We start from the raw sequence: 27,567 nt of genomic DNA on the forward strand, positions 1-27,567 counted from the left end.
CAACATATAAAACAAGTAGGACATAAAACATAGCACACTAATGGAAAATATAAATGAAATATTTAAAACAAAACATGAAAAATTAAAACATAAAATAAAATACAGTGGAGAGAGAATTGCAGTTGAAATAAATGACATAAAAAGGCAGCTTATAGCACCTCCCAGAGGTCAGAGTGTCAAACTGAGGACATAAGGGATGAGAAGTGTCTGGATGCTTGTGGCTCTATTTTTTGTACAAGTGTACAAGTCACTTAGCCTCATCTGGGGTTTCTTTATTATTTTGGCCACATACTCTTACTCATACCTGCAGTTCAGGAGACAAAACCATGATGTTGAGTAGAACATTAAAGTTATAGTTTTGTAAACTTTGATTTTCAAGATTGATGGACATTTTTTGTTTTGGACTGGTGGTCCACAATTGTATGAAGATATTTAAAATTTTAAGAAGTTGGCTGTCAAATACAACAGATTATGAAATCAACACAAATCTTATCAACGTTAATTTCCAAATTAGGACTACAGTTGACAATTGATTAATTGTTTGGTAAATGTTCGAAAATAGGAAAGAATCCTCATCACAATTTCCAAAGTAACACCTTCACTAAGTTTGTTTTATCTGGCAACAGTCCAAAACCACAAAGATATTTAATTTAATATAATAGATGACTAAATAAACAGTAAATATTCACATTTGAAAAGCTGAAACCAGTGGATTTCTGGCACCTTCTTTATAAAGTACTTAAACGATTAATTCCTAAAAACAGTTGGCAGTGACTTTTCTGTGATTTGACTAATGGATCAGTTGTACTCAACAGCTGCTGTTACGCCATCCCTGGAGAGCTTGTGTTGTGGGCAAAATATGCAGCTTTAGTTAAGAGTTTTCTTTTGGAATTTCTTTATGAACAGCATGACTTGTTGCTAAAGTAAAGTTACAACATTACAACAACACTGATGATAATAAAAATGATAAAAGCAAAAATGAAAAACACATGGAGGTCCATGCATCACCTGCCGTACGTCCAGAGATAATTAACTGACGTGATTCCCTTCACACAAATAACAGACTGGGAGCTGAAAACATCATATGGTGTGCCTCATTGCAAGATTAACGGGATAACATGGCCCACTGAGGAGCAGAGGAGAGCTAACAGAGCGCACCCACGGCTTACTGATTGGCAGGTGTTCTGAGTGGCAGGATGACGACCTGGTGGCCTCTGTTTGGTTCATCCCAAAGTGGATCGACCTCCCTCTGAATTGCACATCTGGAGAGCGGATTAACAACATCATGAAGGAGTTGTTGTGTTTTTTTAAATCAAAGAGCTCTGGGACCACGCCAGAGATTTAGCCATGTGTGTGCATAAGTGATTACATGTGTGTCCATATGTGCATGTACGTCTCTGTTTCTCTGTTCCACTGCTTTTCCCTTCGCCACCATTGAAGGCAGCAGTCCTGCTGCCTGCACAACAACAACAGAGCTGTTACCTCCCTCTGGCTCACAGCTCCCATAACAGTTTGGAAAGTAACAACTCAGTTTAGGGGGTTATTAAGTTCTGCTCCTCTGAGTTCACGGACGCAAATCTGGGGTCAGCAGGTTTGGCAGATTTAGTTGAGAGCACTGCTGATATGACAGAACCGTAGCTGGACTAATTATTAACAATTACCCTTTTACCCAGGCCATCACAGACTTCTCCCGCATAGCATGGAAAGACATTGCTTGTGGGTAGTGGGGTGTGTGAGTAAATGTGTGTACGTGTGTGTTAAGAGGATCTCAGAAAATCTCTCTGATAGTTCAATTCCAATCACAACATGCTTGATCTTGAGTTCTGGCAAGGTACCTAAGCACCTGAACATTCTGCACAAGTCAAGCAGATTACATTGTACGTGTTTGAAATACTTCCACTGACTTATCTCATGGAGGAAATGATCATCTAATACCCTGACTTTAATCTTTGCCAGGCTGCCAGCGCCGGGACGAAAACAGCTATGTGAGAATATGAGAGGACTTGACACATTTCTTCCAACAGTTACCACTAGATGTCAGATTTCTCCTGCTCTTACATGTGAAACTGGGAGAACCTCAAACAGCAAGGATCATTAATCACATCAAACAGCCCTCTTCATCTTGGAATCTTTATCTGGACTCAAATCAGGTGAAAAATAGTTGGTTGGGCAAACATCATCCATCACCTAATACACAACGTGCTCTCCATACTTATGCATCATTGAGTTAAGGCATTGTGTTACTGATTAACTACGAGGTCTCTGGTGATGGAGCAGGTTAATCGACAAGGAATGAGATGTTCCTCCTGACACCTACAGACATGGTGGCTTATTTAAAGATGATTCACACTTCACTTTAATACTTTCCTTTCCAGGGGGTCACACACAACACCTGCCTGTTTCAGACAAGGTAAGACACTTCACTGCATATGTCAATATCAAATATTTATGACAAGGAACATTTTCCTCCTAATACCATGTGTTGAAAGCCACACTGCAACAACAACACTGAGGCTTTCTGTTATTATTTCAAATGAATGATTTATTATAAATTGAATTCCGGCCTTTTATCTAAAGCTGTGGGACCCACTAGCTCATACATCCTTTTATAAAATGTTGGGAACAGGTTGAAAACAGGTACTAAATGTTTCATTAATCCTTTTCTTTTTCTACTTCAAGTAAAACTCAATTAGTAAAATATTTGGTGGAGCAAAACAACATTAGAAATATACATGTGAGTCACAGTGACTTGAAGGCAAACTCGCAAATAGATAACTGAGACAGAAACAGAGAGAGTGGCAGACCGGCAAACAGATGAGCGTGGGGCAGACAGATTAGAGGATAACAGTCAGTATACACACACACACACACACACACACACACACACACACACACACACACACACACACACACACACACACACACAAAATGTGCACAAGTGCATTCAAAGTTTATTCAACTGCAATCTAGGGAACTTGTCTTAGATACTCCCACATATAGATAGATGTACATATGCAAACTGGGCCTCTCTGTACATCACAACCTGCAGGAGGATGCCGCACAGAACGAGAACGATGCAGTGGCTGTAATTACTGTAATTTTGACTGCTGTAATTACTGAATTCACTTCCATCCTCTTTGCATTTAAGAGACACATTAGCACTCCCTCCTCCGCTGGAGTCTCCAATATATGGCAAAGTGGCTAACATGAAAAGGGGAAAAGCGGCCTCTTTAAAACCGAGAGTGTGAAAACCTTTGAAGGGAGTTGCTGCTCTATAGACAGCGGAGAGTCCCGTTAAGAGCTGACTTGCAGCTGCAGGAAACTGAGGACAAGACAAGTTACATGGATACTGATGTTTCCTTATTGATTCCGACAAGGCATTTGTTGTGGTCTCAAGGACAGCTGCCAATTACAAACAATGTGGGCTGCCTTTGTTTCCGTCTAATTGCCTGTCTGTTGATCTCAGTAGCGCAGTGAGAGATGGGCTCATATACAGACATGTTGGTCTCCTTTGCCTTCTTTTTACTGCTGCAGGTGGCTGATAAACACGTCTACTCTCACATTTGTTCCCTCTACAATTGTGTCATCCTGTGATTTTAATTACCTCCATGTCTGTGCACAGCATTCAAAGCACCATGTCATCTCGATCTATAACTATAGTGTCCTCTGGACGGAGCACAGGGCTCGACTACAGTGGTAACTTATTAGTTTTAATTCCCATAATTCTGTTTTTTATGTGTTTGAAACGCTTCAAAGCTGATCTTCACCACCTGAGTGTGTACTTGTTCTTCGTTATTAGGGTTGAGGATGCATATCACTCAGCTCTCCTCACAGCCCAAACTCCCGCTGGAGGAGGACAGGGAGTCTGGGCTCGGCTCCACCCTTGACCTCAGCAGCAGCTTTGAGGGCTACAACCGACATACCAATCACCGCTTCAACACACCTTCACTCAGGGAGGCAGACAGACTCCGTAAAGAGAAAGGTACAAGAGTGGCACGAAGAGGAGAATTCATCTCCTGGGTTGGCAGCAGGTCTGATTTCTTTGAAAAGGCAAATAACAACAGCAGAAGCTGAACCACATGCTCATTGGATAAGGACATGCTCAAAAGACACACAGGGCCAGTGGGATAATAATGTCTGGGCAACAAAGGCCAAGTCCTGCTGTCACTCAGCAGTCTTTGGCTGCATATGGGTAATGTAGTATATCAGATGGCTTTGCTCTCTACATGTGAGAATGCATACTGAGGCTATCCTTCTCATCCAGAACACAGAAATCACAAGAATGAGAAAAATAGTGTATGTAATGTACTGTAGTGGCCAGAAACAGCACATTTTGCTCTGATATCTGTGATACACTTTTTTTTAAATCAGGTCAACTTCGGTCTCCAGACTTAGAGCACATGTCTCTGTTTGTTGTTGTTCTGAACAGACAGCCCTCCACAGACCACAGCAGTGAGTCCGAACAAGATAAAGCAGCTCCTCGTAAATCTATCCAAGATCCCTCTCCTATTCATCCTCCTCTTCTTCTTTGTTTGCTCCTTGGACACTCTGAGTTCTGCCTTCCAGTTAGCAGGGGGTAAGTACTATAACCCGCACTGAACCCTCAGGTTGATGGTGACTCAGCCAGTTGATGTTTGACAAATACATGATTCAGTTCATTTCAATAGGCTTCACTGTTATGACATTTGACATTAGTAATATTCAATGTGACAACAGAAGGAAAAACAAACAGTCAAACAAATGGGGATAGTGACGTTAAGTAAAATATAATTATATTTTATATTCATAGATGTCTGTCTATATATCTGCAGTATGGCCCACTGGTTGTCTCTTTTTTGTGGCAACAATGCAAATTCTATTTAATCTAATTTGTCTCTTTCTTAGGAATTCAGGGAAACTTCTTTCAAATTTCTGAAAGAATTCCTAATATTTCCATATTTTTTATGTTGATGTGTGAGAAAGTGTAATTCTGTTTCTACAGCTTGAGCATCACAATGGCAGCACAGCCTGTCCTCTCTGGGAAGCAAGGTCTGCCTGTGTCTGCCCTTTTCTATTGCCAGACTATGATCCCTCAGTCTGTACACTGTCAATGTCTTTTTCAGGTTGTTATCTGTAGGTAGTCTGTCACAACTTTCTCCTTAGGGCAAAATGGGTTTATAGTTTGTGTTGTCAGCATATATCATTCCAATATGTGATTTATTTTTATTTTTATTTTGTAGAATTTGGTTAGGTCTAATCTTAGGTTAGGTCTGAGTGATGGTGTAACTGCTCTGAGGCTAGCTGGGATTTGCGATGTCAGAAGTTGAAAGGTCAGCCTCAGGACCAGTTGAATAAGAGGACTCCTTTCTATGTTTAACTCTTGGTAGGCAAGGGCTTTACCATTATCAACAGGCAGGGTAACTCTTTTTAATATGGCTCCAAAATCTGATGGATCTTTCTTGAATTCTTAAAAGTAAAGGATATTGGCCTAATTTAGCCAGGCATGCAGAGTTTGGGGTATTTCTTTGTACCCAAAGAATACTTTTGCAGAACTCTGTATGCATGGTCTCAATTGGATTCTGTCCCATTGTGCCCAATAATCTTTTAGTAAGAGGCCCCATACTTCACTGATTTAAACATTTTGTCCTAATTGGAATTTGGATTTGAACTGGATGTGTGATGGCACAGAAAGCCCCTTTTGCCTTGTTCCGTCACAGAAGAGCAGTTTCCTATGGAACTAATTTGTAAACCTAGGTAAGTATAGGTATTTATTTGGACTAACTTGGTCCCTCCTATTTTTAATGTTGTGTCATTTCTCTGTAACATTGATCTTTTTGGAAGGGGATACTTCTGGTCTGTCAGGTCTGACACTAATGATGGAGAAGTTCCAGGTTCTGCTGTAGACCTTCTTTAGAAAGAGACAGAATCATCTGCATAAAACAGAAACTTGACTTCTGTTTCTTGAAGAGTGAAACCAGGTGCTGGTAATTGTTCTAATAACAATGGCAATTAATGCAGCCTTGCTTCATCTTTCTACCCTGCGTGTTTATCTCCAATTTTAACTGAGTCACTGCAGTTCACACTGTCCTACTGGGACAGTGCTGTATAATTTACTGCAAAGCTTCATCTACTGACCTTTCTGGATTTGGGGAAACAAGCAGTTTGAATCTTGTTTAACATTGCTCTTGGCAACCCTGTCATGTCTGAGACCACTATTTTTTTTGTTTTGTTTATGTTTGTCTCTGCGTGTATGTGGGCGGCATATTTAACCAGGTAAAGTGGCAGGGGACATTTTCCAGGACAATGCGGTGCTGTCTAACCCTGTGGCAGGGCTGGTGGTGGGGATCTTGGTGACTGTGCTGGTCCAAAGCTCATCCACCTCCACCTCTATCGTCGTCAGTCTGGTAGCCTCCGGATGTGAGTAGGCACATATAAGTGTGTGTGAATGTGCGAGTGCCACTGTAGTCTTTTCAAGTTTTAAATAAGACAGTGAAATAAAGACGTCCACATTGGCTTCATTTAGTCTGAGATACTGTATGTTGTGTGTGTGTGTTTGTGTGATCTATACACTATATGCCTGTGTGTGTCTCTTGGTGGCTATTATTTTACATGCAAAGATATTACAATAAACAGAAAAACAGTAACATAGAAATAAAAACAGAAAACTCTGATGGTGTGGCAATAACAAATACATCGAATTAATTTGGAGTTCATAGTTATAATATCAGTATTCAGGGCCAATGTCATGCTGTGTTCCCCACGGATGATTCAGTAAATTATACTACTTCATTGGCTGCTTGGCATTAAGGACCGAATTAGCGAATATAGCTTTTGTTAAATGCATAAATGTAAGCAAATTAGGACATAGGAAGATTTCGCTTTATCTATACACGTAGTGTTCCCCGGGGAACACGTTCTCTTATCTTGTGATGTAATTTAAAAATAATTCTGGTGTTACACTATATTGATCTTATTGTCCACAAATCCCATGAGAAGACCACAACCAAGACCAAAAAATATGTTGATTTGTTGATCAATACTTTACATCTTCCATACTCGGTCTCCAGTTCTCAACCTCAAGCCCCATTCATTCTTACTAAAGACACAGTCCTATGTTGCATATACATATCTTCATTTTTAAAAAGTCAAAATAATTTCCTGAAACGGCCGGGCTCTGTAGTTTTTGGTAAACATACTTACAACCTTAAGGAGTAAAGAGTGCATTTGTTTGGACTATTTTTGGCTCCGGATTATACGCATTTGGTGCTCTTATGAATATGTCCAGCAGCCGGACTGTGTATGTGGGATTGATTAAAAATAAACTACAATGCCCATGTTCATCCTGATGAATGGAACAAGACAGCTAGTGCAACATTATGGCTTAATAGTTTTTGGACAACAATGGAGGTCTATGCCACATAATAAGCCATATCAGGTTTTACCTAAAATACTTTTACATTGCATTTATTATTGGATTCTGCCTTTCTGTTTCCATGGATTTTTTTGACAATACAAAAAATATAAAATATCATGAGCATTAAACTTTCTATGACTGAATCTTTCTTTTGTGTGATTATTACCACACACTGACTGACTGACCTGAAACTGCCATTTTGAGATTGTAGTGCTGTGGTGGCCATTTGTAAAAAAACATCTGTGAATTACTGTAATCTAGCAGGTTGGACTGGATCAGAGACATAATCAAATCAAACTATTTCACACCCTGTAATCTCTCTCAGTTGCTCATTCAGGCTACAGTTTACATGCCTCATAAGGCCATTACACGGTAAGGTTACAACCTAACGAGTGCAGGCTCTGAGGTCTCCAATCTTTGTCTATTAAGTTCAAATGAATTGTATCAGTATGCAGGAGCTGCTTCTCTGCCTCTAAATCTATTCTGTAAGTGAGCTTGGAGGAAGATAATAGGCAATTATCAAAGGAAAAAAAGAGATGCAGAGGCATGGAAGTATGACTGTACGAGTCCATGCGTGCACTGTGTTCTCTAGGTCATCATCATTAGAAGCATCCTCAACAATAAACACCCCTTCAGAGTGTGAAAGCTAAGCATTCATCCACTTACCTGCAAATCACCTTTCATCTCCATTAAAACTGAAATGGGCAAGGTCACGTGTTGTAATTATGTAATTATATTGTGAATTACCATTCACAATGTAGGCATACGTAGACCAATTTAAATGTTTTTTTGTTTAACTATATACATTTAAGAATTGTCGACTTTCAAGTAAAATGTATCGTTCTCTGTGTGGTTTCATCTCACAGTGCTAGAGGTGAGGTCGGCTGTTCCAATCATCATGGGGTCCAATATTGGGACTTCAGTCACGAACACCATAGTGGCCATGATGCAAGCAGCAGAGAGGACCGAGTTTCAACGGTAAGTGAAGAAAGGTGACAAGGCGGAGGACGAGTGGAGGGGAAGCTGGAGAGCAAGGAAGAAGAAATTGAAATGGAAAAGTGAAGAGGATAAGTGGGGAGATAGAGGAACTAAGGATAAAAGTGCAGGGGAGGAAGCAGAGGAGGGTGTAGAGAAAGCATTAGCAGCTGTTCACTGCCTCTTTGCTTCAGTCTCTATTTGAGTGTAATTTCTGTAACAGTGACAATAATGGCACCAATCCACACTGATCCCACACCACTAACCCTTTGGCATGAAAGATATGGCACTGAACAGATGGCATGTTATTTAATATGTGTCTGGTAAAATAAACATAATTTATTAATCTTTTACAATATACTCACACACTGAGGCAAAACCAGAATGCTCATTACATCACACACATATACAAAAATTGAGCCGTGAAAAGCATATTAACAAGCAATCATTTTGACTAGTTTATCATGCTGATGGCTGACCTTAGTTAACACAGAAAATAAATGTGACCCACTGCAGTGCCTTTGCCGGGGCAACAATCCATGACTGCTTCAACTGGCTGTCTGTCTTGGTTTTGCTGCCGCTGGAGGTGGCGAGTGGCCTCATGGCCCGGCTGTCACACCTGCTGGTCACCAGCTTCAAGCTTCAGCCTGGGGAGGAAGCACCTGAGCTGCTCAAGGTCATCACCGAGCCAGTCACTAAGCTCATCATACAGGTAAAACTATCAGCCAGTCAACCATTTTTGTCACTGACCAATCATAGTTACAATCACAGTAACTAGAAGCCTGCTTTTGTTTACCTCTGTCTGAAATGCAGGAGCCATTGTTTTAAGAATGACTGAATATCTCTGGTGGTAAATCGACTGCCTTTATTATTATAAACTGCAGGCCTTCTGGTTGAAGGACTGAGGGTTTAACCTCACTACTTTAACTCGCTGAACTTAAAAGATGAAAAATATTTCTCCTTTCACCCTCAGCTGGACAAGTGTGTGATCACGGGGATCGCCATGGGAAATGATGACATGAGGAACAGGAGCCTGGTGAAAGAATGGTGCCAGACTGACCTTGTTATGGTAATGGATTGTCTCCAGCACTGTCTCCTGCACATGCAGACAATTGTGTCACACACTGGCGCCAAATAGAGCCTGTCACTGCTGCCAGTGACAACTGTGTTGCTACATTTTGTTTCATCATAGCTGCTTATTTTCTTTCTTTCTTTCTTTCTTTCTTTCTTTCTTTCTTTCTTTCTTTCTTTCTTTCTTTCTTTCTACAGTCCACTGGCAATGTGAGCACTGAAAACTGTGGCCCCAGCCATGATTTGTCCCAGTCCTCACTGAAGTGTGAGTTCAAAATCAATAATATCTGTAACACTCTTGTGAATTGTACAGTGATGCTGATAATTCTAGTACACATTTTATTTTGACTCCTGTCCTTGTCCTGTCACTCTGCAGGTAGGCATTTGTTTGTATCTACGGAGCTGTCAGACCTCACTGTGGGCCTGATTCTCCTGGCAGGCTCCATGGCTGTCCTCTGCACCTGTCTCCTCCTTCTAGTCAAGCTGCTCAACTCTCTTCTTAAAGGCCAAGTGGCAAAGGTCATCCATAAAGTCATCAACACAGGTGGGCATGCTGTTAAGCTGCTGGAGCTTTTACACATTGCATGTAGCGGTACATTTAGGGGTTGAATATGCAGATTGCAGTTTTCAAATGAGCAACCAAACCAAGAAAACCTTTATATGCTGATTTGGGTGCAAATTGCATGAAAGAGGTTGTGTAGAAGATAGTATAATTAAAGTAATGCTTTATTTATACATGTGGGTAATTTCCATCTCTCTTTGCTTTATCTCAACAGACCTGCTTTATCCGTTTGGGTGGCTGACAGGATACTTGGCCATGGTTGTGGGTGCAGGGGTAACATTTGTGGTCCAGAGCAGCTCTGTCTTCACTTCAGCCATGACTCCCCTTGTAGGTGAGTGAGTGTAAGTGAACTTCAAAGCGTAGAAATTAGAAAACCTATGTACAAAATATGTACAAAAAATACATATGCCATACATTAAAAAGAAGAAATATGAGACCAATATGTTAATAATCCCACTAAGAAGTCATACAGTTACAGAACTCTGTGATAGTTATTTTTCTGTTATAGACTTAAAATATGATCTGCTAACAAAATACTTTCACCAAAATGTTATGTAATGCCAACATCTGTTAAGTAAAATGACAGATGTTGCTGTGAAGTAAAATAAATTAATAGATATATTTAGTATTATGAATTCTAATCAATTTAAGTAGGCTTAACAACATTTCCTCCGTTAAAAATATTTGATTATATTCTGCAAAACACCACAACTGAGGATAAACAAAAAGGCACTTAACTAATATACAACTAAATGCCAATTTTTTTTATAATTTAGCTGGAAAGACATCAAATAAATATTGTTTGTTGATGGTTTGTTAGCCACTTGTCCACAATGAGACTAATCAGTGACTGTAATAATTGCTCTGACATGGTGGACTGGAGCTGCTACAGATCTTTACTGTAAGTTTGTGTTAAAGTTTCATAAATTCTTGGTGACCTAAAGTTGTTGCCTTTTCAGTGGCCCTATTCAGCAAGTGGCTGCTAATATTATACAGTATGAAGACAACATAAGCAGGAAAACTTGCTGCATGGTTTTATTTTACCCTCCTGGATATATAAACTGCCTTTCTTGCTCTCGTCCACCACCCACCTCAGTGACCAGAGTCTGAACCAGACATCTCCAATCGCTAAAATACTGAATAATATCAGTTGAACCTTGTACACTGTCATCACCACCTTTTCTTTTTGCATTATATTTGAGTAATCTTAACAACTATTTGATCCCTTTGTCCACCGCTTTATTCTCTCTATAGAAAGTCTGTCAGGCAAGCTGGACAGATTGCAAGTTTTACGGTATGTGCTCTTTGTGTGTAGAAACAGAGGACATGGGACTGATTGGATCACATAACATCCACAAAGTATCAAATCAGATAATATTCACAGTGTAGCAAAGCAGTGAGATTGGATTGTTTGCATTCATAACTTTACTTTTATGAGAGACTGATTGCTTTAGTTTACCGTTCAGATGCTTGCCGCCCACACTGAGACAACCACTTGTTTTAACAACTTGTCTTTAAACTACATTGACAATAGCTCAACTCTCTGCATCCTCATTTTTCCAGTAGGAGTGTGACTTTATGTGTTTTTATTATTCATGCTGCCAAGGCTCTAAGGATGGCAATGTTGACTGGTTGGTCCATTGGTGGCTCAGTTGGTCCACCACTTTATTACACACTGAAATATCCCAACAACTTCTAGAGGGATTCAGACATAAATTTGTACAGACATTAATGGTTCCAAGGACTTAGGAGATATGGCGACTTTTCCCCTGGTGCCACTATGAGGTTGACATTTTTGGTTCACAGTGAAATATATCAACAATAGATGGATTTCCAGGACATTTGGTACAGATATCCATGGTGCCCAGAGGAGGTGTTCTCATCACTCTGGTTATGTGCTTTTTCTCCGGTGCCATCATGATGGTTTTCAAATGTCCCAACAACTTTTTAGATGGATTGCCATGGTATTTATTACCCACATCAATGTCCCCTTCTCTATAACTCTAATAACTTTGAACCTCTGACTTTCCTACTGGCACCTTCCTCAGGTAAAATTTCATATAATATCATCAATAATATCATCCAGTACTTTGGACTGTGAATTGAATCCGATTTAGATCATGTTCCATTCACACAAGCAATTAATCTCACAGATGAGCAACCAAACAAGCTTTTCTTAAGTTCAATTCGTTCTTCATTTTTGTAAACACCACACCCATTTCTCTCTGTCCAACATGACTTTCTGCTCAGTTCGGTTACTTTTCTCCAGTCGGTGTTGGGTGATCTCAGAGAAAGTGCTGTTTGTAACCTAGGGGGTGATCCCAGCGAGTGTCCAGTTTGAAGGTTGGACTGATGTTAGGTTTCTTCTCATCCTGGCCCTGCAGTTATGACTCTGTTTCATTTAGTGCAGGCCTTAAGGGAGACTGTCTCTTGTAATGTCTTATTAAACTCGACTTTAACTATGTTGAGTATCAGATCTTATTCTTGAATGGGCCAGCACTGCGCAGAGGCGGCTATCAGTGATGTTACTTGCCTGGACTCTGCTTCTGGCATTTGAGTTTTGAAATCACAGCCACTGCAAATGTATACTTAGATGATCTCATTTCATGTTTTACATGTATATCAATAAATGTGGCCGAAAGAGAACTACTGCAAACCAGAGCACAAATCAAATCTAGAAGAATTTCCTCTGTAATCTAGCAGCTCGTACACTGGGCTGTTGTTTCCAAGGCCACTGATTTTTCTCCAAGTTATAAATTCATACCATAACCTCTAAACAGACATTTACTGCCACAGTAATAAATTGTTAACTGTACTATGGGCAAAGGTTTACCTGATAGCTCTAGTCATGTATTTATGGCTAATTAATATTAGTGTTCTCATACTAGACAGAGAATAACTCAAATGTCCTTGTTGGCTAATAGCTCTTTTGCCTCCTGCTGGATGAGGCCAAATAAGGACAGAAACCTGCTTATTTCCACTGATCGAGTCTTGTGAAGTTTGTAAGAACATGTTGCATAACCGGCACTGTATGCCACTGGCTAAATGAAGCATGTAAAATCAGTGATGACTGAGTCATCGCCTGCTACACAGTGATAAATGTGAGATGGGAATAATTTCTCTTTTTTAAGAGTAATTGGCTTGAAAAAAAGCTAGAGACTCCAACCCACAGACATACCTCATTAAGTATTTATGTTCATTTTACTTGCTGTTACCATGTCATAGTATCATATATTGAAAACAAACTAGAAAATAACAGATAGAGAGCAATCATTTCAAACAGTTTTGGTACTTTTAGATACAGCCCTAGTTTGGTTGCTGTCAAGCAGCCACTCATTTGACAGTCATTAGTCATCTTATCTGGCAAAGGTATATTTCAGCCTCTATGATTCCACGGTTGCTTTTTCAGATATTTGGCTTTTGTTCATCTGAAACCCCACATATGAATGATTTTATATTTTGTCTATTTATCTGAGATGTAATTGGACTCAAATAGTTTCAATAGTTTAAATTGTTATTTTTAAACCTATTGGGGAGCAGTTTTCATGACTCTTAGCGAGAACATTTATTTTACTGCTTTTTCTGCTTCTAATTCTAAAAAGTAAAAGCAGTGACTTGAAATGCAGCTCAGACATGGAATCCTAGGGAAGAAAGATACAGTTTATCATCACTGATAAATGTCTTCGTTGCATCTTTTATCTTGAGAGCTGATGACTGCAATGCACTTCTCATAAAAGTGTGTCATCACCTAGTTTCTGAGAAAGTAATAGATACTCTACAAATATTTAAACAGTAAGATGACGGAAGCTTTAACATTTCCTGGAAAACCATCTTTATTTAGTGTCACAGGATGATCCAGCTTCCTCCCACAGTCCAAAGACGGGTTAAAAGGTTAATTGGTGACTCCAAATTGCCCATAGGTGTGAATATGAGTGTGAACAGTTGTTTGTCTGTGTGTCAGCCCTGTGATGAACTGGTGACCTGTCCAGGGTGTAGCCCTATGTCAGCTGGGTTGGATTGATGGGTTTACTGTCGTTGTTTTCCTCTGAGGCAGCATGTTTCTGTCATTCCCCCTAAGGCATTGGTGTGATCAGTCTGGATCGGGCCTATCCTCTCACCCTCGGGTCCAACATTGGTACCACTGCCACAGCCCTGCTGGCAGCTCTGGCCAGTCCTGGGAACAAGCTAGCAGCAGCCATACAAGTAAGCCAGTAATCAGCTAGTAATCAGACACAACAGCCATTTTAGAATTGCAGGAAAATGAGAAAATGCTCCATGTATATTTATGAACCTGGATTTATGCACAACCGCAACTCAGTCGATGCTCCAAGAAGAAAAGTGTTATTTGTAGTGAAAATTAGAACCATATCATGTCACTGATTATGTTTATGGAACAAATGTTACATGATGACAAAACAAGTCCTATTTACTCTTTACGAGGATGTAAATAACAACAGCTTTTGGGCCATTATGACGCATTCTGCCCCTAACACATGTTTTTTCAAGCATACACCAGGCTGGGGTTGCAGTTTACATGTCATTTGTCAAGTCAAGTGTTTACAAGGAGGATTTACAAGAGCCAGACGGAAGATTGGAGTGGGAGAAGAAACATGCATTAAATACAGAATGGTATATAATTAAAAACTGATTATTTGAAACAATAATTAAACAGTGGATTTTCAACTCGACCATCAATGAACTTTAAACTCAGTACAGGCTGCAATTAAAGTTTATTTGTTTTCCAAGTCCAAATTAAACAGCATTTTTCTGTCTACTACAACAGACATATTTGCACTGTGTTCTTCCTTGGAAAACTATGGCCCTGTTTACAGCTGACATTATAATGCGTCTCCACGTGCGTCTCGAGTGACCACTTGTGATCGGCTCAGAAGCACACATCGTTTCAATTTGCAAAGAGTGTTTCTGAGGGCTAGGCTTCACTGAATAACATTACTGTTATTTTTCCACTGATTGTACTGAAACTGGATCGTATTTTAGGGAGAAAATATTTTCTGGTTTTTGTTATTTACGGAGTTTCCTGATAGACAGATGACTTTACTTGTAAGTAATTGCTAACTGTAGCTGCAATTAGCCTTGCAGTTGGCAGTCCGGTTGCCAATGCTGGTGTGGTCCTTACTCCTCAGTACCACTGACAACGCGTTGCCTGCCCATGACATGTAGGCTACAGCGCAAGTTTATTTAGTTTGCCTCTCATTCCCTACACATCAGAGTAATACGGAGTATAGTAAGAGTTTGTCTCAGGTGGAGTTGGCCAAAGTAAATATTTTGTAAACAACACTACATTATCATTTCTTTTCTGAGCTTCATGATCTCAGAAATCCCACCTCTGAACTGCGATTATAAGCTCTCTGGAGGGCAGAAACCCGGCGCAGTCCTGGAGCTGACTGCGAAATGAGCCACAGCTTAAGTAAATATATCTTTATCTTCTCTTTATGTAGATTGCTCTGTGTCACCTCTTCTTCAACATCTTTGGCATTCTGCTCTGGTATCCTCTTCCCTTCATGCGTCTGCCGATAAGGATGGCTCGTGTCCTGGGTGAGCGCACTGCCAAGTACCGCTGGTTTGCAGTCTTGTACCTTCTCCTTTGCTTCCTGCTCCTGCCCTCGCTGGTGCTGGGCCTCTCGCTGGCAGGGTGGCGGGTGATGGCTGGTGTTGGGGCTCCTTTCCTGGGCGTGACCATCTTCATTGTCATGGTAAATGTTATGCAGGCCCGCAGCCCCAGCCACCTGCCCACAAAGCTCCAGACCTGGGACTTCTTGCCCCAGTGGATGCGCTCTCTCAAACCACTCGACCGCTTGATCACAAAGGCAACTATCTGCTGCAACATCACATGCGAGGAGGGGCAGGGAGAAGAAGAAGAGGAGCAGATCTCGATACAGACGACCTCTGCTGACCCGCAGAAAGAGTCTGCACAGAAGAAGGCAGAGCTGGCTTATGATAACCCAGTCCTGGACTACCTGGATGAAAGCAGACCAGGTGTACGGGTTCTTAAATTAAAAGGGTTAGAAAGGTGCAACAGCACTCCACTGTAGTCAAACTGGTAAAAGGGGGCTATTTTATACTCCATTTTGTGGATTTATTTTAGGTTTTACAAAATCCACTGTATAATGCTTTGGAAATGAACCCATTTCTGATTATTGATTGACTGATAGTTACAGAAAACTTCCTAAATCTCATGAGATTAGTATGAGAATCGACAGAGCTCTGCAGCTGGAAGCTGGACCAAACAGCCATCTATGGACAGAGATTCACATGTCAACTTACCATCAAAACTCATAATGAAGACGACAAAACAATCTCACCTCAAGGTCCATTAGTTGTTCTGGAGCTTCCTATCATATTGAATGATCTTCAATAGCTGACAGAGTTTGTCCAGTTGTCTTGGAAAAGTAGATCTCTTCTCTTCCATGTTCATCTGCTGACGAAGCTCATATGATATGACCAAAAGCTCCAGAACAGCTGCTAAATCGACCTTAAAGGGATCTTTTGTCAACTGTTTGTCAAGGTCAAAAATGCACATGTAATACATAAACAAGTTATGAAGTGGAGCATGATTTTGTAACAGAATTAAAGGTATCCTATGGAGTATTTTAGGAACGTTTTTTTTGAGTGTTGTTTGAATGCATAAGAACGTGAGAGCATTCAGATTCACATCCTGCCTTTGGTTTCATGTTATTCCCCTGATATTTGGTCGATGTAATGCGGCAACAAACATAGACAGTGATGAAGAAGACAGCCAGCTAATGAGAAGGATTTAATATATTTAACCAGCCAACAATATTTCTTGCCGCAAATGTATTCACAAACCAGTTTCAGAGCAGCCACCACATTCTCCAGTTTGAACATCTTTTGCAAGGGCCGATGATCAATCAATAACCCCACTGTGAATTGACCATTGTGAATGTCCAGTCATGTTTTTAAAGGGTTTATGTTAGAGTAAATATACAACTAATAATTGTTAAAGTTCCTCTTAAAACTCCCAGGATTCAGCACTACTGGGTGCAAAGTCCATCCATTTTGTGTTGTCTGTTGGTGTCAGAAACAGAAATAAAAGAAAATCATGACTGTTGTTAAGGCCAAAGTCTACTGATGAAACAATGTCATTACCAAGTGGATAAATGTTTGCTCATTATGTTAAAATACTATGTACTCAATTGTTATATAAGTGTCAGTGGGCAACTGAACAAACACAGACACTACAAAGGATTCAAAGAATCATCACATTAGCTGCTTGATGTTATCTACACAGGAGCATATGAGTTTGTTATAACCTGTGTGTGTGTGTGTGTGTGTGTGTGTGTGTGTGTGTGTGTGTGTGTGTGTGTGTGCGTGCGTGTGTGTGTGTAAGTGGGAGACAATGCACAATTGTGAGGTGTTATTGAATGTGTGAATATGTGCTGTGTTTTCTCTGTTTCACTGTAACAATTCACTCATTTCAGACTCTCTGTTGATTTAATAAGACAATGCAGTCAGACTCTTTCACTTTAGGTGACAGACAAAGGAATGACACTTTGAATATCGCTAGGTGATAGTACACATGAAATAATACCCTGTTAGTCTCTGCAGGTAAAATTACAGCTTGGTGTTCAGGACTGTGAAAAAGAGAGACTTCATTGTGCGTCTAAAGAATCTTTCAGTCCGTAAGGTTTTAAGTCTTTTTTTTAATATATTTTGAACGATACAACCATCTCCACCACTAGACATGGCAGTCTGGACAGAGTCTGCATCATCCTGCTGAGTCTAATTTGAACCCCCGAGGCATTTGAATGCTGTTGAAGGAAAGGGAGGGTAGCCATAAACAAGAATCTACCATGACACTCACTCCTGCATGCACTCACAAACACACACCCATTGTACAGCACCATTGTACAGCATGTCTGAGTGCTGTTCAGTTGGAGTCTTTTAGGGTTCAGAGTCATGGTCCTGCCAAGTCCTTGTGTCCTGGAACAAAACAGGGCTCACTGTAATCAGTCTCTACATCATTATCAGATAAAAATAGCACCTTTTATTAACACTGATTCACATGTACACACTCATAACACACCCTTTTTTCTTCACTTATCTAGAATCTGAAGAATTGTGTTTCTGTGACTGTTTTTATTTTATTTCATCATGTGATTCTTGTGATCCCTGTGCAATCCCTGTGGAATCAACTCACCTGCACTTATTTAATGTACATGCCTCTCTAGGTGGCGTATGTGTTTGTGTTTTTACAGTAATAGGAAGGAAGTAAATCCTGTTCACCCCTCAGAGACTAAAAAAGTAATTTCTTTCTGCCCTTTAAGCATAACTTTCTTCATGTAGTGCTAAAGTCACACCACATTCTCCAATAGCTAATTGCCTGAACCCTTTCAACCCTCAAGCTCAAAGATTTTGCTTTCAAAGCATTTTGCTTCACTACCCAGGTGCTGATGCAGCAATAATCTATCAAGGGCTATTTCTTGCTGTGTTAGATGTTGTCAAGTGTTTCTCAAAGGGATTAAAATCCACGTTATACACAAAAGTATGATCCAGAGACATCATTACTTACAATTCTGTGAAAAAATTTAGCTTCTATCTCTAAAATGGAAATCTGCAATATTGTCCTGAAACCCAAGCATATTAACAGCGTGTGGAGGGTTTCCCTTTGGGTTGCCTTGTTTGCATAAAGAGTTTTTACCCTGCTACTTCCAGCAATAGGTACAAAAATGTTCAATTTCAAATGCCATCTCACTTTATCTCTAATAATGGCCCGGGTCAGATATAAATATCAGTAATTTATATATATATATATATATATATATATATATATATATATATATATCAATACAAAGCAAAAGAAACCAGATTGCTTGTTATTTATTTATTTAATGTGTACACACTTTTCTCAAACAATGTGGTCAAATACAGTAATAATTTATATTTAAATAAGTTTTAACTTGGTAGACATGACCTAAATAGCCCTAAGATATAATAAAAATAATAGGAAATTAACAAAATGGTGCGATTACATTGTAAACTAAAGGATGCAGGTCTTAATTGTGTGCACAAAACTCAACCATATGTGAAATGACCTTTTTTTTGGTTTACTGGATTCATGAATTCAAAATCAGAAATCTCTCATGAATACTTTCAGGACAGGGCTTAGGTTTCCTGTTCATTGTTTCTGAAATATTAAACGCAGTAACAGAACTGAAAACGATCCATTATTATTCAGCATCTCATGTGAAAACAAACTGTTCTTTCTCTGCCGGTGGCAGTGGCTAAGTCAGCACTGTGTGGGCCTGTTGGGACAACATGTTTAGCCAAACCTGCAGAAGGTGCTGCAGCTGCACTCATACTTTAGCTTACACGTCTTATTCACAGGGCCAAATGTACTCTTACTTTTACATCTTGAGTCTAGTAACCACTAGTAATATCCATGTAACGCACTTTTGTTTAATGTGTTTGCATTTATTCTTTCTAACTAAGGTGTGACCGTGCTTAATGGAATCATGAGGATGCATTTGAATGAGATCCTTTGTTTTCAGTGCAGTAACCTCATACAATGACAGATCTGCATGCATGCACATACTATAGCAGGATTAGATCTTGATGGAAATGGCAGAGCAAGGCAAAATGTATTAAAGTGAGGTGTAATATCTAAAAACCCTTTGTGCTTTAAGGGGGAGCATTAGATGTGTCAGCCACTGCTGGTAAGGTAGCTTGTTAAACAGTCATAGAGGTGAAGACTCAAGCACTTCTCAGTGCAGGTCACCGCTCACTGCAACAACGACTGTGAATTATGTTAAATGTTAGAAGATGTTCATAATTTAAACTGAACTCACACACAGGGGCCTAATTATCACTGCCCTCTTCCTTTGCCATAAAATATAAGAACAGCTCTATTTTTTGGCTGCACTCTGCAGGCAGACAGACAAGTGGGGAAAATAATTGGTCATTAAGTGTTCATCACAAAAGGTGATATCAACAAACGATTCATGAAGTTTGAAACTTAATAATTTCAAAAAGTGTTTAGATATTTTGAAAACTTCTTACCATGAATAAAAAATGATTGGTGTCGGACTGCATGCAAAAGCTTTTCAGAAAATTGATCTAAATCAACCAGAGACGACAATTTTTCTGAGGTTTTAGTTATCCTCTTTATCTGTGCTGCACTCGCATAATTACCTCCTTAGCAGCACAAACACATTCGTATTGAATGCAACTGAAATACAGAGAGAGGGAGGGAGAGAGAGTGAGAGACTAACAAAACAGGTGGAGTTTTTGGGGTAAAACAAGCTCTCTTCCAGTGGGGCAAGGTGGGTGGTTGATTTGAAATATTCACATTAATGTTCTCTGTGTTCCTGCTGTTATTTTGTGCAGGCTGTTAGTGACGGTTGTTTTTACAGCGTGTTAGATATTACTGAATGCCGGCTAATGCAGTCATACTTCACTTTAGTTACTTAGCATACACAGAATGTGTAATTTATACTACTACTTATACTTTAAACAGGAAGTAAAATAGCATTATTATCCTTATTTAGAGCCATTTGCAGCCATTATTTTAAACTATGCAGCATCATGTTAATGCCTACAATTTCTCAAATGTTTTGATAAATAGGTTTGTCTCTATGATGAAAACAGAATTACATATACAAAGAGGGAAGAATATAATAACAACTGTGTGTGTATGCGCAGTGGGAATTGTGCTAACCTCTGGGCCATATGCAATTTGAGCTGTGTTGGGAAATAATTCAAGCTTTGGGTTGACAATAACTCTTGCATAATGTGTTGATAAATTCCATTAATTCTTATATTTGTTTTGTCAGGGACTCCATGACCAGTGTTTACACATTGTGCAAACATGATGCTACAATGCAGCATAAACCAGGGAGCGATGTTTTGTGTACATCTGTGAACAACCACGATAAAACAAAGACACATTTTTCTATTTGCGTAATATGGGACAAAAAAACCCCAGGAATCTTTAGTCTATACACAACACATTGGCTTCTACTTTGAAAACTCTGCCTGTAAACCCGTCTGTTGTTCAGTCATCATGACATGCAGAATATAATATAAGAATATAAATATAAAATATAAACAATATAAAAAATATACAAATATTTTTACATTTTTGATTAATTTGGTCAGCCAAAAAATTGAATATACCAGTGTAGATAATGTCAATATGTCAATGCCATTTTGTATAATCCCTGCATTTTCCCAAATCCCCATGGGAATCATTAATCCAATCTAATCTAATTTAATATAGTGGTATTTAATTTTGTATTCAAATTGTCTTTTAAATGAATTAATGAAACGTTGAGAGAAGACATACATGGCATCACATCACATTATCTATAGAATCCAGGAGGAAGTGATGGTTCCAGTTTTACAAATTCAATGAACTCAACAACCTGGTGCACATGAGATGGTTGACTGAAAAAATGATTAACCCTCTAATTAAAAATGAAGAGAACTCAGGCTTGTGCAAGATAATATTAAATCTGTCCCTCCTGCCCCAAATACTCCCAGTAATTTGGTCAGTGTTGAAGCACATTTAAACTTCATAAAACCTTTCTGGGACTTTAATTAAACTGAATTAAACAAACAAAAACAAAATAAACAGACTGATGGATTGCTATTTACTGTGAGAACCAATATTTTGATCAGTATTACACTATTAGACCATAACATCTGAAACACAACATAGAAACAGATTTAACAGACTAAATCAGAATGAGAATAACAAAGGCAGGACTTTAATATTATTCCTATACGCTATTAACCAGAAAGTGCACTTATCCCTCTAATGTTTAATTTCTTTCTTTCCTTAACTTCTAATTATTTATTAAATGTCATGGCTTCAATAAGTAAGGATTAGTTTAAATGATTTTAAAGACTAAACTGATGGACTGATTCACAAGGGGAGTCACATGGGGACCATATGTTATATTAACACATAATATATGGAGATGATTTACAGAGTAAATTGATCCAAAATCCATTAACTGAGCCCTAACCGATTACTTTAACTCTGTTTTCTGTGCTATAATAACCATTAATAAACCCGTAAACTGTAGTCAAGTACCTTGAGGTTAGTTTTATTAGTTTCAGAGTAAGCAGTCATAAATGGAAGTGCTGTTTAAGTTAATCTTAAAAGATATTGTAACATTAAAGTGATCTCTAATAGGATTTGGGATTAATCAAGTAAAAATTAATATGATTTTAAAGATATAATAATTGTTGGGCCAGTTTATTCCCATCATTTAAATCACTGTGGGATCTGATGATGATGAATAGATTAGGTCACTGTCTGGCATTCTGTGTTGTTTTAGCTGTTAGTCAGATATACAGGAGGTGGCTATGTAGTGTATATAAACCAGAACATTTTAGCAATAATACAAACCAGCAGTCAGTTAGCTATAATGGGTCGAGTAAACATAAACTTTGCTTTATTGTTTTGTCTTTGGACCAACAGCAGTGCCTGGCTTTGTCAGTATAATAAAGACTTAGCTGATGGGAGCCAGCGCATGATAACCAAACACAACTGAACCAACAGACCAGTGCTATAGTGACTTTTACTTTGGGATGTTTATTTTTCTTAGATTTTATTTACCACGGCTGACTGGAAAGTGTCTTTAAAGACAAACAGAAAGAATCAACCACTGCAAACAGTCTCAAAGGAAGTCTATCAACATCAGTAACTCGTAAAATGTCATAACATAACCACATTTAATATGTGTTTTAAATGTAACATAAGGCAGCAGAATTACTAAGACAATGATTTAAAATCCCCGTGTTTATCAGCCATAAAATGTGAGTGACATAGTTAAATATTTTCCAACCATTAGAATGCTGAAGTGTCTGAATAGTTTTATAGAGCAGTGTTGCTGTTATCAGAACATAAACATAGAGCCGGGGTACTTTGTTGGAGGGTTGCTCCATAACAGGTTTTGTTATAGCCATGACCTTTTCAACGAGACAGTTCAGTAGTGGTAAATGGCAGCTTGCGGTAGTGATAGCTGGGCAGCTCTTGTCAACCCTTCTTTCTCCTCTTCAGTTTTTAATGGAATGTACATTTGCTCAGGTTCTCTGAAATAAATGCCTGTGATATAATAACGGGTGTTGTCTGCAATGGGAACATGAATCTTGGCAAAAAAACATTTTCACAGTGGATCTTGCCAGCATCACAAAAGCATCAACAAGTGCCAGGTTAAGCTTTTTAAGAAGCCACTGTAAAACTGTTATTCTGTTACTTTTCAGCAGTGAGTTAGAATAAAGTTCCTGTTTTTTGTAAACCGGTTCCTGTAATCCCATTTAGTCCTCAGATGTGTGAACTGGACTTCTTCTCTTGTACTTTCATTCGGTGTCGTGACCAGGAGTCATGGATGAGTTTGCCTCAGCTCATTTGTTTTTGTGGATAGCTCTCTAATCACATACACATGCACACAATCAAGTATACCAAAACATGGAAAGACACACACCCACACACACACACACACACACACACACACACACACACACACACACACACACACACACACACACACACACACACACAGCACAGGGCAAATGATCCATCAAATTACTGAAAGGGAAGCAGGACAATGTGTTTGTTTATCCTCGGGATCCGAAACCGAAATAAATGACCACTTTATCACAGTCATCCCTAACTCACACAACCATCCATTTATTTTACCAAAAACACGCAAACACACATAGATACAAAGGTTTGCCACATAGTAATAGTCAAATTTCAGGAAGAGCAATAAATCATTAGAGCTGCATGTTTAAATCCACGAGAACATTAAGAGAGAGAGAAACAACATCTATCCCCGACAGGCAAAGTTGGTGGTTGATTTCAACGATATATACAGTATCAGTGCTCTCTGTAACTGCAATGAAATAACTGCAAGCTAAGGCTGAGAATTATTGGGCGAGGAACATTTTATCTTGTGTCTTTACCAAAGATAAATGTGCCATACATGAGAGCGATGAGAGTAAACTAAAACAGTATAATTCAGAAGCTACTAACCCAGACTAAGTATTACTTCCCACATTACCTCAGTTTTGCGCAGAGCTTTAAATGGCCTGGAGTCAGATTATATTAGTGAACCATTAACTCTGTTGGCCTCTCTGGTCCACTAGTTTTGGCTGTTTACAGTTTAGGGTACAAAACAAATTTGTTCTGTATAACTAGTGCCTCTTTGCCTTTGGTATTACATAGATCTGCTGGCACTGTGTCTGTTTTCTGCTTTCCTGGCCAACTAATAGATGTCCATTACTCAAATTAGTACATTTTCATACCACTGGACTTAATACTTGCATTATTTACTGTTATATCATCATTTATCATCTGCCTTGCTATTTTATTGTGAATGTGTCCTTTTTCTTTTATTGCTATGCTAGCTCTTACTTTATTATTATTATTATTATTATAGCACTACTACTTCTATGCTGAAGACATGCTCTTGAAAAAGGCCTAAAATCATCTACATTCTCCTGCTTTGTTCTGTAGTTTGTACTGTTGGAATTTGAGATGCCACATATCTACATATACATATGTGTATACAGTGTATGCTGTGTGTAATGCATTTAAGATGAACAATAATGAGTCAGTTGTTGCATGTTTTCTTTTACCTGCTGGGTTGATATGTAAAATTCTGCAAAGAATATTCTGTGTAACACCAAAAAACAAAGAATCCTGCATCCGATTTCATTAGTATTCCCCATTTTACTATATCTGGAGAATTATAGTCATACTCCATTTAAATATCCATGTGCTGAAAACTAATGGAATTATTACAGACAATTTAAGTGCTCTTTGAACTTAACTCTCATGGCTTTCTACGGGCTTAAGTGTTGTTTTTTCAAGCAGTGTGTGAAGTGCTGTTATATCATCCAGTGTCTGTCAGCGGCTCTACAAGAAGAGTGCTCTTCATTCAAATGGATCAGAGGTTAGACTGCATGTTTTTGATCGTTAAAGGTGAAGTGGCTCTGTCTCCTCTTCTCACTCACTTCTTGATTAAAAGAAAACTCTGTGTCAGTTTCCTCGTCACATACAAACAAGGGTGCGATATAATAATTAGATACAGAATACAAAATAATGATACAAACCATTTAATCGTTTTTAGGCATGATTTATTTTGTGCATCTTAAAACAGTGACACATTGAGAAAATCCATGTCAATCAAGTCCGGTTTGTGATGCCGCCTCCACTTAATTACAAATGAAGACAGACTGCAGACAGGTCACTGCTGCCTTTGTGTCTGTGATCTCCATGAAGATATACAAACAGACAGATGGAGAGAGAGATGTGAGTTCTCTTCGGTGAGTTCTGTCCAAGTATGTTGCTTTTTTTAGGTCCATTACTCCCTGTTGTTGACAGTTTGTTGGCGGCTCTGAGTTAGAGAGGGAATGTAATTAATTTAGCCAAAAGAGAGGGACCCACATGTCACAGGAGTTTTCCAGTAGGACATATCACACTTCTGGTGTGATATGCCTAAATTGAAAGGATCTTCTATTGATGGAAATAACTTTTTACTCGCCTTTTAAGATATCTTGTACAAGACAGGTTCAAATAAATTTCCCCCCTTGGTGATAGTAAACATTTAATTTGTGAACACCAATCTGGTGAAATGTAATGAGCAATTAAGAATAAAACTGCATTGTGTCTTTGCATGACTGTGAGTTATTAATGCCCCCGATTTAACAGCAACTTTGTACGTGCATGTTGGCAAAAACTGCAGAAATACATAAAAATGACATTTATTATGTTTCAAAACATGAAATGAACTCCCAGACTATCTGTTGTAGTAAATATATTTTAAGAACAGGTCTCCTGAGAACATATTTATATAATTATTTACTGGACCAAACTATTACTCAAGCTGCTTGCTAATTTGAGAGAAGCAGAGCGGTTCTACACACAAAATGAATGCATTTTTTCCACTGCAAGAACATCAAGTCCTGCCTTGCATCTCACTGTTTTTTTTTTCCTCCTTCGCCCCATGCTGAGAAAAGAGAGAAGAAATTGCATCATTTGAGTCCTGTGTACAGTCCTGTGAATTCTTGTGTTTTGTGTCTTTTGGACCGAGGGGGGATTTGCTCAATCAACTCCCCACAAAAATATCCTTTTTTTGGTGTCCTGTTGGGAAAAAGGGCAAGGGATACATTTGGGAAACCTTTGTTTCTTTCTTTTTCCTGCTAAAGCTCATCGACAGTACAAAATATGTGTGGCAGGTTGAGCAAACAATGGTCACAAAAAGTGAATTTCCTCAAAAAAGCATCACAGAACACTTCGGTTAGAGCATATAAGAGCAGGGTTTGCCATTCATTTCAGGCACAAGGGTGATTACTCGGGACACATAAAAGCACAATCATTAAAATCCCCCACTCATTTTCCAAGAAGCTGTTCTTGCCGAGTGTGTGTGTGTGTGTGTGAGTGTGTCAGGAAACAGAGCTGGGCATTAAAGACCCATTCACAATTTAAACCATTATGTCCAATTATATTTAAAAGCCACCAAGAGTCTTATCAAGACAATATTTTTGTTTCATTCATGTGTGCAGGCAGTGAGCCAGAACAAGGCTTTGAAACGTGTGAGGTGTCGTGAGGACCAATAGTGAAGAAGCCTGAAAATGTCAACGTATGCAGTGGGTGTGAAACTTTCATTGCAATTAATACGCTGCCCTCTTGGTCCTCATAAGATATCCATGGAGAAAATGGTGGTGTTGGTGGGCGATGGGGGTCAGAGGTTGCCATGACAATCCCAGTGGGAGTCATTTCTAGTTTTGCAGTCAGCACAAAGCATCACTGTGAATATGTGTTAAACTCCACAACAAACACTAGCAGCCTCACTGGCACATGCATACACGCTGTGGGTCTGTTTCTTGGTGAGTAGCTGTGGTAGTTTTTAACACATACTCATGATGACATTCTCTGAAAACACTCTCCACTCATCTTACCCTCGCACTCTTCTCCTAAACCCCCGCCCTCCTCTACCCTCCCTTCCCCTTCCTTTCTGGGTTGAAGTAGGTGCACAATGAGCAGAATGAATCCATTTTAATTGACAGGTTCCTGTTGCACTGTGGCCTGGCTATGTGCAATGGGTAATGCATGAGGGACCTACCTGGTTTGGTTTCCAATGAGGGATGACACTGCCAGGTGCTAATGGCGTGTGTGCGCGTGTGTGTGTGTGTGTGTGTGTGTGTGTGTGTGTGTGTGTGTGTGTGTGTGTGTGTGTGTTTGTGCACACATGCATATGCTCATCTAACCCGGCTTCAAATGAGCACTGGCAGAGCCAAATGTCCGTCAGATGACAGCTTGCATGTCAGAGTCTGTTTATGGGCTCATTTGGCTTTGATTGTGTGCTTCAGTAAACAGGAGTCATGAACAACATTGTGTACAGAAACACCGTCACTTTGTTTCTGGAAATGGTTTCCAAATCATGCAACAGTGGAAAACAGGGCACAGATAACAGATAAGCACACGTGTAAGGCTTTCATCTGATGTCAAACAGGAAGTGCATCACAGAATAGTCCTTTTTGCCTGTATAAATTAAAAAATCATATTAAAATG

The 27,567-nt window shown here is 39.2% G+C and overlaps 1 protein-coding gene across 2 annotated transcripts; it reads left to right on the forward strand.

Annotated features, from left to right (window-relative positions):
- Positions 1 to 2,340: 2,340 nt before the first annotated feature.
- On the forward strand, positions 2,341 to 17,091 carry slc34a1b (solute carrier family 34 member 1b). Of its 2 annotated transcripts, XM_051419587.1 has the most exons (13): positions 2,341 to 2,410; positions 3,623 to 3,696; positions 3,800 to 3,982; positions 4,430 to 4,576; positions 6,253 to 6,396; positions 8,260 to 8,371; positions 8,885 to 9,080; positions 9,342 to 9,437; positions 9,638 to 9,704; positions 9,816 to 9,983; positions 10,216 to 10,332; positions 14,080 to 14,204; positions 15,461 to 17,091. In XM_051419587.1, the coding sequence occupies exons 2-13, from the start codon at positions 3,636 to 3,638 to the stop codon at positions 16,052 to 16,054; spliced, it is 2,010 nt and encodes a 669-aa protein (XP_051275547.1). In that variant the 5' UTR covers positions 2,341 to 2,410; positions 3,623 to 3,635; the 3' UTR covers positions 16,055 to 17,091. The 2 variants fall into 2 exon arrangements, with proteins under 2 accessions (XP_051275547.1, XP_051275546.1); XM_051419586.1 differs by lacking the exon at positions 2,341 to 2,410 and having other exon boundaries at positions 3,584 to 3,696.
- The last annotated feature ends 10,476 nt before the right edge of the window (positions 17,092 to 27,567 follow it).

The sequence above is a fragment of the Dicentrarchus labrax genome, unplaced genomic scaffold, assembly GCF_905237075.1.
Source record: "Dicentrarchus labrax unplaced genomic scaffold, dlabrax2021, whole genome shotgun sequence".
Classification (NCBI taxonomy): Eukaryota; Metazoa; Chordata; class Actinopteri; family Moronidae; genus Dicentrarchus; species Dicentrarchus labrax.